The sequence below is a fragment of the Lissotriton helveticus genome, chromosome 3_1, assembly GCF_964261635.1.
Source record: "Lissotriton helveticus chromosome 3_1, aLisHel1.1, whole genome shotgun sequence".
Lineage (NCBI taxonomy): Eukaryota > Metazoa > Chordata > Amphibia > Caudata > Salamandridae > Lissotriton > Lissotriton helveticus.
The window spans coordinates 798,924,313-798,939,777 of record NC_136061.1 but is presented as its reverse complement, the minus strand read 5'-3'; the positions used below and the strand labels follow the sequence as shown (position 1 = coordinate 798,939,777).

The window sequence follows — 15,465 nt, the reverse complement described above, 5'->3', positions numbered from 1 at the left end:
CTGAAAAAAGGCTGGTTTAAGAAGGGTTAAACCAGCTTTTATCTTTTTACAACTTCTTTCTACAGATACTGTTTTGCACACTCTTAATTTTTTAAGGGCAGCCCTAAAACTCAGGTCAAGTTGTGATTAATTTCTGCATTGTAATCTATGTATTTTAGTTATAAACCTAGTGTAATTTGATGTATTAACAGTTGTTAACCTGTATCGTGGACACTTTTTTAATCATGTTTGTTTGACTTTTATGCTTTTACTCATAAAACTGAATAAAGTTTGTTGATGATGATGAACAAGTTACTTACCTTCGGTAACGATGCATCTGTAAGAGACATGTGTTAGTTATAGATTCCTTTCCGCCCCACCCATCCTCCCCATCCTGCAAACTGACCTCTAGGGATAGGGTCTCCCTTACAGGGTCAGAGTTATGTGCACCAGTGGTCAATGTCTTGCACGGCTCCGCGCTTCTGGTATAGAAAGTTGTGTCAGAACTGACGTCAGCGCGCAGGGGCGGCGTTTAAGTAGACACCGCAACATCATTCCGGCGACCACAATTCCTATGCAGATTCGACCAAAGCCACCTACTGATGCGCAGGGGTACTGCTAAAGTAAAATCTCCGAATCCATTCAGGCACCTGTGGGTAATTCTAAGGTAAGAAATTTATAACTAACATTTGCCTCTTACAGATACATCGTTACTAAAGGTAAGTAACTTGTTCATTAATGCTGGTGCACTGGAAGAGAATAGAGCAGATTATGTAGAAACCATGTCTGTGTGTTTACCTAAGAAAGTTCAAACATGAGTTAATCCTAATTGAATTTTAAATTGGCCTTTCCTTCTGATTTAGTTGCTCATAGTGCCTCAACATTCATTACTTGTAGAGAAGGATTGTGTTAGTAATTTTATACCTAATTACTAGAAGTTGCACACATTTTAAAGAGTGTTGGATCCTTGGAAAAATTGTATTTGTTGTACGAACTATAGGAACAACCAAAGATTGACCGTGCGGATTGAAAAATAAAATGCAGGTTTTTGAAATGATTCCTATTAAAATTACATCGGTATAACTTAGAGTAGTTTCTAACTTCCTTAATGAGTTGAAGAATTAACAAACAAGCTATCTATCTCAAGACAGATAAGACAAACATTTTTTCTGGCGACTTGATTCATTTGCTCAGAACAAGTTAGGTTAAGTATAGAATTGTGACCTTATGTCTACTGCTGACATCAACTCCAGCCTTGTTCTGGAAATTATGGTCCGAAAATAAGAGATTTCAGTAATTTGTTGTAATTATAAATCCATTAATAACGTGGCTGGGAAAATTTGTTTTCTCAAAAAATAGGTGACTGTTTACAATCTTTTGAAACATTGTGTTGTGTGTGACCTTTACCTTCAAGGGGATGAGTGTCCCGCTCGTGTAAGATATATGGTTTAGGGTTTTACCTCTCCAAATAGATGATCATAGACAAGGTCAAATCATGCATGTTTTATCATGTATAAGCATACTTTTCTCACAAACCTTAAATCAGGATAACTATTTAAAAATTCAGGAAACGTCTAATTAAAATTACTGCAGTAAGTCACTTGTTCTGAAACAAACATTTGCAGGAATACAATTCCAAACTGATGCCTTTTTAACTGTTTTAAATCCTTTAAGGTTGATTTCCCATCAGCAACAATTTACATTGCCTATAAAGCTCCAGTGCCTGGTAATATTTCAGTGCAACACGATCTGGAAAAATTGGATAAAAATCTAAAGCTGCGACTTCTTACGATTCTTTCCAAAGACTCCATGTTTGGGTATGTGCTAATTGTGATCTATGTTTTATACAGTGTTTTCTTAGAATGCATTTGGATACATTTGCAAATTTATAAAAATGGTTATAATGGTCACCAGAGCTTTACCTAATGTTGTATAAACAGGAGGGAAATTAAAAAGTTAAATTAAAAAGTAAGATATATATATAGCAAGTCGTTGGTCAGTAGGTACAAGTTACTTAAAACCTTCACTAACTACATGATGTGGATGGAGCCTAAACATTAAAGTTGGTTAGGCTAGCATTGAACTCAGTGGCCACTTTCTAGTTGTAATTGTGGAAGTATCAAAGTGCCAGTTAGATGTCATTTCATAACATTGCTGATAAGTCATTGCCTTCAAATATTGCTTCGGCTTTTCAGGTTTGAAAGCACCTCCAGTAAAGGGTGGACAAATGAAAACCATGGTCTACTAAACATTTGTGAGATTTCATTAACATTAATTGGTCTTATATTTATTTAGGTATTTTGAAAAATACCTAATATATAATATTGTGGAGTGTACATTCATCCCGAAAGTAGTCTCTTAGCACTCTTGACAGTTAATGAACACTTTTTGTTTTACAGTCTCAATGGTTGGGATTTTATCAACCTCTGCCGCCTCAAAGGCTGAGTGGGCCTGCCAGAATTGAACCTGTGACCGTGGGGTCAACGAAAGATTCCTGGAGTGAATCCATTAGTTCACTGAGCCAACAGATTTGCTATAGTTTCATGTATTTATTTGAATTATAATTACGTGTTAGGAGCTTGTATTTTTGTGCAACTGTCACAGAGTCCCAAAAGTAGGCAACAACCCCCATATTCTGTGGGAACTGAAATGTTTGGCTGCATATATTAAGATGTCATTTATACCTCATGTGATGCTGCTGCTAACCTCTTTTTTTGTTTTTTGTTCGGGCTTTAGAGTTGCATGCAAACCCCTTCTAAATGACTAACCCCCACATCACCTCCTGGGTGACTTTTTATGGCAAAACAATACTTCAGCAGGAAAAGAAACTAAGCATGTGAAATACACGAGTGGCCCCATAATAATTGGTCATGCAGCTCATTCCAATCAAATAAAAAAAATTGATTCTGTGTACCAAAGTCGACAGTAAATAGATGCAGAGACTCACACATAACAGAAGACAGGAGATAGTTTCAAGTGTAAAATGAGTTTTCCCGTCTGCCTCTGAGTGAGGTGTTTGACCAATTATTACAGCAGGGTGTTTATGTGTGTGCGTTTGTGTATATTCACCACCGAGGATGTTATCCAGAGTCTTTCCTCTCAGCCTGGTGCTCACTGTTTCCTTCTCCTATTCGTCGGTCCCGTCTCCACAGTACTCTCTCTGGTTGATGCAGCCCTTTAACGTGTAGCGCTTTAGAGTCCCTGGAGGCGCTGTACAAAGACCGCGTGAATTTATTTGTGCGATTTTATATAGCGCAAACTTTACCCGAAGGTGTCAAGATAAGATACACCGAGTTTTCCTGCTTTCAGTTTGCTGCGCTGCTTTGTGCAAGTGCCCGAAGCATCTGCGACCGCTATATGTCATGCCATAAACCTAGCGACCTTTAATAGGATGCAGGACATTACCTCCTCATTACACCCCCCCCAAGTAATCACTTAATGAGGCCTCCGTGCCTCCCAAAGACCGCGTAAATTTATTTATGCGTTTTTATATAGCGCGGACTCTACCCGAAGGTGTCAGAGCGCTTCACAAAAATACCAATAGTGATACACGAGGAACAAAATACAAAAACAAACGAATGATATGTGTTGCGGGCAGTTCAGTGCATTCTCCCACATACCATACACCTGGGGCTAAGGACAGCTCATTGCCTAAAAATGTTTCGACATTCACGTGTTAAATTAATCATGTCATGTACAATGCTAATAGTTCTAACTTTTGCAATGCCGAGACCGTTGCATTGTAAATGCTTGTTTATTTGTGTAATCTAGATATTACTTTAAATGGATAAAAACAACATAAAAAAAAGCTAGAACATCATAATCGATACAAGTGTAAAAAGCATTTAAAACACAAAATCTGGCGTACAAATCATTTAATTAGGAGGGGATAAGTCTAAATCGTCAGCCATTGTTTAAACCTGATAATTCAGTAAGTGGTCTAAAAAACGTGCAGTGATCTAGAAACGGTGCAGGACAAATAAATAACATGTTTTAGTTCTTGGACACCATATTTACAGAAATTACATAGATTATCCCTGCTGGGTAAATGATGCCAGCTGGCAATTCAAATTTTTTTTTTTTTTTTTTTTTTTTTTTTTTTTTTTGTAAGACCTTTATTCACACAATGCAATTGACACAGCATGAGCCTACAACCCGGAGGCCGGCCCGCCACTTCACGTTGTGTGTTCAGTACATCATATGTTAGTCCTGAAAAAAAACTGTGTTTGTATCTTCAGTGTATCCCCCACACATGTTCCACGTAGGTCTCATAGCAAACTTTCAATATGAGTCTTACATTTTGCATGTGATAAACAGTAAAAGACAACATTCCCCAACTTAAGACCTTACTGTACCCTCATATACACCCTATACAATGAGTGCGATCGCGTCTTGGTATCTCTGTTGTAGCCCACAGACGTCTCCAACTCTCAACCCAGACAACATTCATTCCAGCTCAGCCCGTGTATCAGCTAGTCTTCCTCAGTGTCCTGCAAGGAATTCAGATAGTCTGTCAAAAAACCCCATATGTCTTTGGGTCTTGATTGTGCTGGTAATTCCTCCTCATACGTTAGGAGTTTATCTCGACATATGGACATGTCATGCAGCCATACTTTCGTGGTTGGTACCCTGCGGCTGTGCCAACATTGCGCCACCTGCCTTTTGGCTAACAGCAAGGCGACAGCACAAAATTTCCGTTTCAGCGCCCTGAATTGGGGCAAAATACCTAGTAGACAAATCTGCGGAGTGCACTCCACCTCATCCTCCAACATAATCGTGAGTGCGGCAGTGACCTCCGCCCAGTAATCAGCCACCTCCGCACACTTCCATGCCAGGTGTGCAAAGTCTGCTCCTTCCCTATTACAACGCTTACATCTGTCCCCCTCTTGCAGCCCAAATTTACGCATTTTCACTGGAGTGTAGTAAGCCTGGTGCAAGAATTTGAAATGAATAATCCGCAGATTTCCATTTGGTGTCAGTATCTGCGTTAGCGCGCATGAGCTGTACCATTCTGTGTCTGTAAGTGGATTATCTAAAAGCTCATCCCATCTTCCCTTAGCCTTGAGTGTGTGTCCCGCTATTTCGGATTGTGCAGCAGTGTACAGCCGGGACACCAAGTGAGAGAGGTCCTTTGTAGTGATCAGCATTTGCAAAGGGGCAAGGGTTTCTGGCTCTGCTGGGAATGATGGGTAGTGTTCTCGTAATGCCCTCGTCAGTCTGTAGTATGTAAATCTAAACATGGGGGTTTGGTTTTGGATATAAGCCAAGTCGTCAAGGTCCACGAACTTGCCTTCTCGAAACACATCACCCAATTTGTCGATCCCAACTCTGTGCAGCAGAGACATCCCCACTTTTTCGTTAGTGACTGATAAAGCCTGGTGGTTCCGTAGCGGCATGTCCGATGCATATAAAGGAGTTTTGTGAGCCAATTGCCCTAGTTTGTGCCATGCTTTGATTGTCGTGTCTACAGTATTGATATCTTTCATGTGAAGCGGCGGTCTTTTGTGCGACAAAATCGCAGCTAGGGGGACAGGATGGGCATCTCCCTCCTCAATGGCCACGTGAGTGATATAGGGGACCTCGTGGTACCAATAAGCTGCGTACTGCGCCTGAGCACAGAGATAATATAGTAGAAAATCAGGCACCCCGAATCCGCCCTGCGCAATCGGGAGTGTTAGTGTCTGTAGATCAATACGGGCTTGTTTACCCGCCCATATCAATGTTAGAACCAAGGACTTTATGCGCCGGAAGATCTCTTGTGGAGGTGTAATAGGTACGTTATTAAAGAGATATAATAGCTTGGGCAAAATGTTCATTTTGACGATCGCTATTCGATCAGCTATAGATAATGGTAGGTGGATCCAGCGACGGACCTTGTCTTCCAGTCTGGAGAGTGCCACACCGTAGTTCGCGCGCATGACTTCGTCAGGGTCCCTGTGGAACATGATCCCCAGGTAGCGGATCGGGTCTCGCTGCCATTCTAGTGGATAGTCCACTTCAAATGAATCGGTGGCGTCAGTGAGAGGAATGAGTGAGGACTTGGACCAATTAATCGCTAACCCCGAGTGGCCCCCAAATCGGATGTACTCCCGAAGTAGCGGGTTCAGATGTACTACCGGGTCTCGTACGTACAGCAGCATATCGTCTGCGTATAGCGATATATGCAGCGGCCTGGACACAAATTGCAAAGCCGATTCCTTGTAATTTTGACGCACTATGCACGCTAGTGGTTCTAACGCCAAAGCGAAGAGCAGAGGCGACAGGGGGCAGCCCTGCCTCGTTCCTCGTCCTATATCGAAAGGATCTGATACATAGCCATTGATTCGGACCCTCGCACTCGGCTTAGTATACAATAAGGAGATCCATTGGACAAATCGTTTTGGGAAGCCCATTCTGTTGAGGACCAGCAGCATATAGCGCCATTCAATGGAATCGAACGCTTTTGCAGCGTCGAGCATTACCGCCACCGCCCTAACCGAGGGCTTCAGGTAGTGCGCTAGAGCAAACAGGGATCTGGTATTGTGTGAGGTGGATCTAGTGGGAACAAATCCCGCCTGGTCCGGTAGCACCAGTCGTGTCATCAGAGGGGTTAACCTAACAGCTAGTAGTTTCGCTAGTACTTTCGAGTCCACGTTTATGAGGGATAGGGGCCTGTAGGAATCGCAGTTTTCAGGATCTTTAGATGGTTTGAGAAGTGCTATCACCATTGCCTCTCGTAACGTGGGAGGGAGTAACCCATTGTCAAAGGAAGCACCATACATATCCACCAAGTATGGGGCAATTATATCCACAAATTTTTTATAGAATTCGGACGTGTACCCGTCGGGACCTGGCGCCTTTCCATTGGGGAGCGAGGCAATCACCTCAGTGACTTCCTCTACTGTGATTGGCCGAGCTAGATATTCCCTTTGGGCGTCCGACAGCCAGCCAATTGCCACATCATGTAGATAGTCGTACGTTTCCTCTGTCGTAGCTGTGGGTTGAGATTGGTACAGTGCACTATAGGAGTCCACAAAACAGTTCACTATGTCTGTTGAATGTGTTCGGAGCATGCCATCCCTCGATTTGACGCGGAGTATCGCCGTTTGTCCTCTCCCCTCACAAATTTTACGCGCTAGCACACTTCCCGGTCTACCCCCTTCGCCAAAAGCCCTGGCTACATGTTTGCGATCTAGGTATTTAAGTTCTGACGCTAGGAAGTCAGCATGTTCGGTGTGTAAGTCGCGCAGTTTGGGTAATAGCAATACGTCCTGTGTTTTTTCGTACTGCAGTTCTAGGTCTCTCATGTGACGTTCGCAGCGGCGAATTTGGCCCCTGATGTCTTTGAGTACTCCTATGGTAGTGCTGATGCAGAAGCCTCTCAACGTGGCCTTAAAGGCTTCCCAGAGGAGACATGGGTCATCAGTAGTTTGAGCATTATTAGCAAAGTAGTCTTTGATTGCCGTAGTCACTGCGTCAACATATATTGGGTCTGTGAGGGCTTGGGAGTTGAATCGCCATTGAAAGGGGGGGGGTGTGTAATGTGGGATTTCCAGCTGCAACAGCACCGGGTTGTGGTCTGACAATGTGCGTGGTAACACCTGCACCTTACTCGCCCACAGAGCTACGTCCTTAGAGCCCAACCAATAGTCCAGTCTGGACCAACTATTGTGAGATGCGGTGATGTGTGTAGCGCCTGGGTCGTCCGTGTGGTGCAGTCTCCAGATATCCGCTAGCGCCAAGTCCTCCAACATGTGGCCCACCATTTGCCTCGACTGTTTGTGCTGTTCCACTGATTGTAAAGAGCGGTCCAGACCATCCTGTAGTGTCACATTCCAGTCCCCCCCGCATAATATGTGCGTGCAAGCATGTGTCTGTAAGTGACCCCAAACTTCACGGTAGAATTCTGGTGCGTCAATATTTGGGCCGTACACATTAAGGAGTGTTATGTGTTGGCCACGCAGTGTACCCGTCACCAGCACATATCTGCCAGTGGGGTCCTGTAGTACTTGCTTCTCCTCAAAGTCGACCCCTTTCTTGATCAATATTATCACCCCCCTTGAGTAAGATGAGTATGAGGCTCTGTAGGATGAACTTGCCCACCTCGCCCCCAATGTAGCGTGAGTGTTCGGCGCTAGATGTGATTCTTGCAGGAAAGCCATATCAATATTCCATCTAGTGAGGCTAGCAAATACCTGTCTGATTTTCTGAGGGCGCGAGAGTCCGCGCACATTCCAAGTAAGAACGTTCAAACCGTTACAGCCTTTACTTCTAGAACCTGTGGTCCTCAAATGAGACATTACCACTCATACCTGCACTCCCCAATAACACACCCGGATCCCGGCCCCACCCATCAAAGCGATCGTAAGTTGCATTCACAACACTTCTCAGTGTAAATCCAAATAATGTGTACATGCGTGATACTCTCGGTCTTCTTAAACAGTCAAACACCCCCCCCTCCCTCGTCCCGCCCACTCCAGCATCCCCAACCTGCCGAAGCCATACCCCTTCAGAGCACATTCCCCTCAACCATTTAAACAACAACTTGGTGCTCATATCAAAACTGGTGTCGGGTGTTACCCTCGTGGAGGACCGCCAGTGGCACACCTCTACACCCGGTGTACAGGCGCGGGCGATACTAATAAGAATTGAAATAGTCGCAATGTATGTGTCCATTAAACCATTGGCCCCCCGACCCACCCACACCCCACACCCAGATGCAGGTAGTGGAGCTGACATTAACGAGATGCAGCCATTCTGTGCAAAGAACAGACGCCAGTGGAAGGGATGAGACCCAGTAACGCCAATGTACAACACCCCCCCCACATCGCCATGGTCTGGTCACATATAGTACGGCAATCCCCAACTCGCAGAGGCTATGCATCTACATTAGTCCATACCCTGCAACGTGAAACGCGTCTTAGTGTTCAATGGTTTACCACCACCTTCGCTGTCCCACTGCAGTCTAAAGCATCTGCGAGCATACTACATAGTACCGGCCCTGATCCGGCTTAACAGTGGCGGCATTATTGTCAGTTTCAATCGGCCTCGTAGCCAGTTATCCAGCGGGGAAGCGCAGTATCAGTGTTCAGCCAACTGCCTCCAAACAGTGCAATACAGTATTGCGTTATATTCACTGCCCCTCTGCCGATCACCACCCTGTCGCTGGACAATGTCAAATGCAACACCACCATCTCACCTTCAATAGACTCATGACAGCCAGGCCTGCTCAATCCAGCCGAGGACGATTCCGCACCCGGCCTTTGCACACATTCGCGCAGTTAGTCTTACCATTGTTCGACGATGGACATTACCGGCTGCATCAGTCCGAGTCTCTGTTCTGATCGTTCCGGGATTCGGACCTCGCCTCACGCTGTATCCTCTTGACAAATTCAAGAGCTGCTTTTGGTGTCGCCAGAACGATCGTCTGTTCCTTCCACACCACTCGAAGTCGCGCAGGATATAACATAGAATATGCAACGTTTGACTCACGTAGTTTAGCCTTCACTGCGGTGTACTCCTTACGTGCTTGCTGTACGGCGACTGTGTGATCAGGATAAAACTCCAGCGTGTTTCCTTGATGATTGATTGTGCCCTTCTCCCTTGCCAGCCGGAGGATCGCGTCCCTGTCACGGTAGTTTAAGATCCTCGCCACAATCGGTCTGGGCTTAGCGCCGGGTGGTGGCTTGGGCCCCAACGACCTATGGGCTCGTTCCACAATGAAGATCTGCGACAGGGCCTCCGCTCCAAAAATATCCCTACACAGACCTTCTATGTATTGCTCCATGCGCCCCGTGTTGGTCGATTCCGGCAGGCCTGCGATACGCACGTTGTTGCGCCTCGAGCGCGCTTCCAAATCCTCCTCCTTCGCCTTTATGACCTCCAGAATGCGTTCCATGCCCGCGCATTTAGTGGTGGATGTTCGCGCTTCATCCTCAACTGCTGATATCCTCGTTTCGGCCTCGTCCAACCGTTCGCCATGTTTTTCTTGGCGGGCAGCCATGCCATCCATCCTGCACGTCAGATTGTCCAGCTTACCATTTATGTCCTGCAGATTCGATTGAATCGCCAGTAAAATCTTCTCCATGTTGGTAGTTGGCGGTGAGTCTGAAGATCCTCCGGCCTCCGCCATGTCGTCTGTAGGTTTAGTCGCTTTTCGGTTGTCGAAGGTAAGTTTCGGTTGCTGTCTATCAGGTTTGCCCATTGCGGTCGAAGGTGAATGCACCTTCCGAACCGTGGGTCCAGACGCCCTTGTTACCCTGGCCGTCGCCGCCGTTTTTCCTCGTTAGTGGTGGCCTGCAGCTGCTCGAGGGGCTAGTCCGCTTCAAAGAGGGCCACTCGCCGTTGACTCCCACCAGCGTGTAGGGGGTAGGTATGTGGGCGTGGACTGGTCACCCCAGCTTTGCCTCGAAGTGTGGTGGATGGGCTCGCTCTTGGCTCGGGGGGGGCATCCTTTTCCAATCAGCCCCGCATGGAAGAATTCACCTCGTGAACCGCCCGTCACGTGGGCGCGCTCTCTCCCGCCGGTCAGTGTAGTTGGTAGCAGACCGTCCGTGATATGTCTTATGACCTGAGTGTCCCCCGGCTGTGAGTCCAGCAAGCCGAGCGTCTGACCGCCGAAGTTAGACTGCCGAGCCCGCCTTTCCAGCAACGGTCGCCGCCATCTTGTCAGGCATCCAGTCGGAGCACCGTCAAGCACCGCCGGCAAATGCTGGGGACAGAGACAGCGCAATTCAGCTCAGTAGGTCCTGGCAGCATGCGCTCACCTCCGGCGACGTTCTCTTGGATGCCTGGATAGTCCGCTGTTGTTAACGCTTTCGCCCATAGCGTTTCTGTCTCTAAGCGGCGGCCATATTGTCAGGCAGTCCGACGCTCGCTGCAATGTTCTCGGTATTTGTCAGCACAGCGGGGGCAAAATCCTTTGTTGCGCAGGTCCGACGCTGCTCCACACCCTCCCACACCAGTACATGGTCGCGCAGCGTGGGTCGGTAGGGCCTGGCGCCAATGGATCACATCATTCGGGATCGCCCGGCGGAGCTGCAGTTCAGGCAGCCATTCCGCTGTGCGCCCCCTAGCGCCTCCTCCGGCAATTCAAATCTTTAATGGTAAAATATCGAGACGTAGTAGGGACCAGTAAAGTCTAACAGCATGGTCAATATTCTAAGTTAAATATTGCTGAGGCTTTCTCCTAATAAAGGAGTTCGCTATTGTGTTAAATTCACATTTTTTCCTGTAATGATCAGCTTTAAATTACAGCTCAGATTTGAGGAAACCTGCTTAATATAGACTTTTAGTTGCTGCTCAGACCAAAAAAGTAAATATTCTTAATTTAAATCAAACTTGCTTAACTGTATGTCAAATTTCTCTAAAACAGGGACTTTTCTTACTTCGAAGTTCTCTTTACGCATAAAATGTTTAAATGGCGATACATGACTTAATAGCCGAAAATCCCAGCTGATCACTGCAGAGAGACCTTGTACAAATTCTAATCTTGAAGAGGCGCCTGTGCATTGAAACCACAAAGTTTCCTCAAAATAAATTAACCGCTCTGCCTTATCCCAAAAATGTAATTTCTTCACATCATTTCATACCAATGCATAAATCAGGGTGGATGGAATTTTTGACATTCACATGGACACACTCGCACACTCTCGTTCTCCTCACAGCATTGCAAACGGCCTTAGCCCGTTTGCCTGTGCTTTAGCCTTAATAATACTCTGAGACATATGATCTGTATCATCCAAGATACTTGACATGATTTTTCCCAGATAGGGGTATGACCTAACTACCTCTAGTTTTTCTTCACCCAGGTGCCAATTGTAGTATTTGTGGGAGACAGTGTTTTTAAATACCAGGATCTTACTTTTAGAAATATCAATTTCAGAAAATTTGTACACATCAATTTCTGCAATAACAACTATTCAATCTCTTCGGTGTTAAATCCAGGATCAAAGTGTAATCTGGACATAGTGGACAAGACTCGTTCCTACCCCCAATTTTTGGCAAATCACCCGTACAGAAGGTAAATCAGCAATGTTAAGAGAAAACCGCAGTGGAGCCAAAAGACAACCCTCTTTCAGGCCACTTTTAGTATCAATTACAGGCGATAACCCTTTGTGTCCCCCTGCCCATCAACATTTGACACCATGTGGCAGAGTCCAAACAATAATTCAGTGTAACAGGGATCTCAGGATACCAAGATCATATAACTTTCTCTATAATGTAGGTCGGTCAACTTTAACAAATGCTGTTGAAAAATCAATAAAGGGTGCAAATTGACGTGAACCTCTATTTTCACATATTAATCGGTTTAAAGTTGAAGGGCTGTGATGATATCTAAAGTCAAGTGATTTTTCCTACGGCCAGATTTCTCTAATGGAATGATCTTTTCAGTTCCCACCCAGTTGAGTAAATGTTCTTGTCACACAAATATGAAATACATACAGCTGATTATACAACTCACATTCAACTAACCAGCTCTTTTTAAGATTCTTTATTCCTGTTTTTTTGTTTTGTATTCACTGTCTTATATTATGATAACAGCAGATTATTCACTTTCTCTGCAGACTTTCTAAGGAGGAGAAGAAGTTTTTGTGGGATATGCGATATTACTGCCATGAGCATAAGAACAGTTTACCAAAAATATTAACTAGTGTGCCTAGCTGGAATGGAGCTAACCTGTCTGAAGTGTATGCGCTCATAAATCAGTGGCCTCCTTTAGCACCTGTAGATGCAATGGAACTGCTTGATTCGAGGTAAGTTAGAATGCACAAGATGTGGTCTTGAGGTTGATACAAAAGTATTCTGGTAACTGAAAAATATTACAGATTCTATTCTATTTAAAACATTTCCTATACGTTTTTCTTGAGACAACAGATATCCAACAGCTATCACTTATATTCCTCCAGCTTTTAGTACCTGGCAGGCTCAATTGTTTAGATCATTTCCCATCTCACATTGGTTATGCCATCTAAGATAAATTACCATGTGTTATCACAGAGCGGGGAAGACACAGCCAAATGTATACACTTATTCATGAATGCCTTTCTATATATATGTACATATTTGAACAAAAATTTGAATAGATCAACCCACTGTAGTGACCGCTTCAGAGTATTTGTAGAGTGAGTGCACAGAGTTAGCGCAAAGGACAAAATCATCTGCATCAAAGGGCAATGAGGAGAGACGGAGGGGAGCAATGCAAATTAACATTAAATTCAAATCTTCTGAAATGCGGGGGCGTGGCTAGCCAACAGCCAAGATGGCCGCACACTAAGCGAGCACTGTGAGTAACGAGCCTCCCTCTTACAATCCGCCTAATAATCCGCACTCTTAGCACTGCCTGACCGGTGCGACCAGAAGCGCCTGCTGATCCGGTGCACCCGGCTGGTTGCGGCGACTCCCGACGAGCCTCCCTCGCGGAGATACGCCGTGTACACCATTGGGGCCTAACCGGAGGTTGAAACCGGGGACTCGAGTACGAAGAGACCCCGGCGACGTACCATCACTGCAGCAAGCACTGCCTCCTGCATCCGAGCGGCGACCCAGGTGAGGCGCCCCTCCTGCCTGCTGCGCACAGGGTACTCCACGCTCAGCGGCCACCAACAACGACCGATGTGCAACGTCGGGAGAGACAACACGGCCTGCTCAGGGGACTGGAGCGCGACACTAGCGCCGCAACGGATGTCCCCCCCCCCCACCCGGCGAAGGGTATAGAAGGGACGAAAGCGCCTAAGAGAACTGTTCACCCCAGGACTACACCGGGCATAACCATTTATGCGTAAAAACCCACTACTAGCCTGCAAACGCCTGTTATTGCCGAGAAGGGGGTGGGGGTCCTCAGCAACGGCGGGAACTAACATTTAGCGCTGACCTACCACGAAGATCCCAGGGTTAACGGCCTTGCTGCCTGCTACGGTACGCGGATGACTGTTGCCGCCATTTCCCAGCTAATGTGGCCTGCTACGCACTACCTACTACACCAAGGGCTGTGAGAGACTGCAACAGGGGGAAGGGCGGAAAAGCGCCGACACACAGACGGCGAGATCTTATCACCGGCTCCCTTCCCCGCGCGCCGGCCACCGGCGACGCAGCGCCACACGAACCGGGCAGAGGGCCCATTATTACCACGCACTGCCAGTCACTGAGGCCGCCTGCAACTGCAAACAACTCCTGACTACGACCCACGCCCAGTCCACGCGCGGCTCCAGGTGACCACAGAAGAAGTAACCCACTGAGGGGTGGCAAGGAACGCGGCTCAAGCCAAATTAAACGCCACACCATCCGAGATGAGTGGCAGGGGGACCAGAGGCCATCAGACCTCAAAACTGGACAAATTCTCCTACCAAAAGGACCCACCGGAACACGGCGAAGGGGGACCCGACCCGAACGCCACCACACCCTGCAGGGGAAGCAACTGCCACGGAGAGAGTAACTGTCACGGAGAGAGTCGCCCTACATGACGTCATGGCGGCCCTGGAGACAATGCAAGCATCAATGGGCACGATCTCCACGGAGGTATCACTGATTAGAGCTGATTTCGCCAAAATTTCAGACCGCGTACTAGAGTTCGAAAAAACGACTACCGACCTTGTGGGGGACACGTCTGATCTACAGCGGAGAGTCCAGAAGCTGGAAGATGACAACCTCGTGCTCCGGGCGAAGCTGGACGATCAAGAAGGCTGCTCGAGACGCAACAATATCCGCCTAATTGGTATGCCGGAATCTATACGCGGACCGGCCCTAGACCTCTACGTGGAGGACCTCATCTATAAACCGCTGCAACCCAAAGGTCTGTCGAACTATTTTTCAGTGGAACGCGCCCACCGCGTGCCTGGGAGACAGCCAAAACCCGGGGCCTCACCTCGCCCCATACTGGCCCGAATCTTCAACTTCAGGGACCGTGACGCGATCTTACAAGCAGCCCGCACAAAACCGCCGATCAAAATTGAGAATGCAGAGATCCACCTATATCCAGACTACACGGCGGCCGTAGCCCAACAACGACGCGGCTTCACAGAGGTGAAGAAAGAACTACGTGCCCGAGAACTCAAGTACTCTATGATATTTCCAGCGAAACTGCGTGTGGAGGCTGAGGATAAAGTATGGTTTTTTGACACACCGCAGGCAACCCAAGACTGGCTGGAGGGATGGAGGCCGGCAAAGGGGCCTAAGAACCGCGAAAGACAGCGAAATCACGAGAATAAAAGCCCACGGATACAGGACGAAGCGGAACATGGACAAGATGATGAGCAATAGACACTGCGGTATGGATGCATCGCTTGAATCCGCTGATTTTCAACACGATTTTGCCCACTCCTCCCAACCGAAGATAAGACTTCCTAGACAAGCGAGGAGGAGATGGGACAGCGTGCCAGCAACTGTGGCTGGCGGTAGATGGTAAGACGCTGGTCACACACATGCAACTCCATGCAGGTAGGACATCTAGTTACGCAAGGCACTGCATGGTCGCTCCTAGAGGGGGGGGCTCGACAACGGACACAGAAG

General features: G+C 46.8%; 1 protein-coding gene across 2 annotated transcripts in view; it reads left to right on the top strand.

The window, feature by feature from the left end:
• PIK3C2A (phosphatidylinositol-4-phosphate 3-kinase catalytic subunit type 2 alpha) overlaps positions 1-15,465 on the top strand; it is a 1,158,716-nt gene that overhangs the window by 532,041 nt on the left and 611,210 nt on the right. For both annotated transcript variants that reach the window (XM_078681042.1, XM_078681043.1), the window contains 2 exons: positions 1,654-1,796; positions 12,525-12,713. In XM_078681042.1, coding sequence (XP_078537168.1) covers positions 1,654-1,796; positions 12,525-12,713 — 332 coding nt within the window. The remainder of the gene's footprint in view (positions 1-1,653; positions 1,797-12,524; positions 12,714-15,465) is intronic.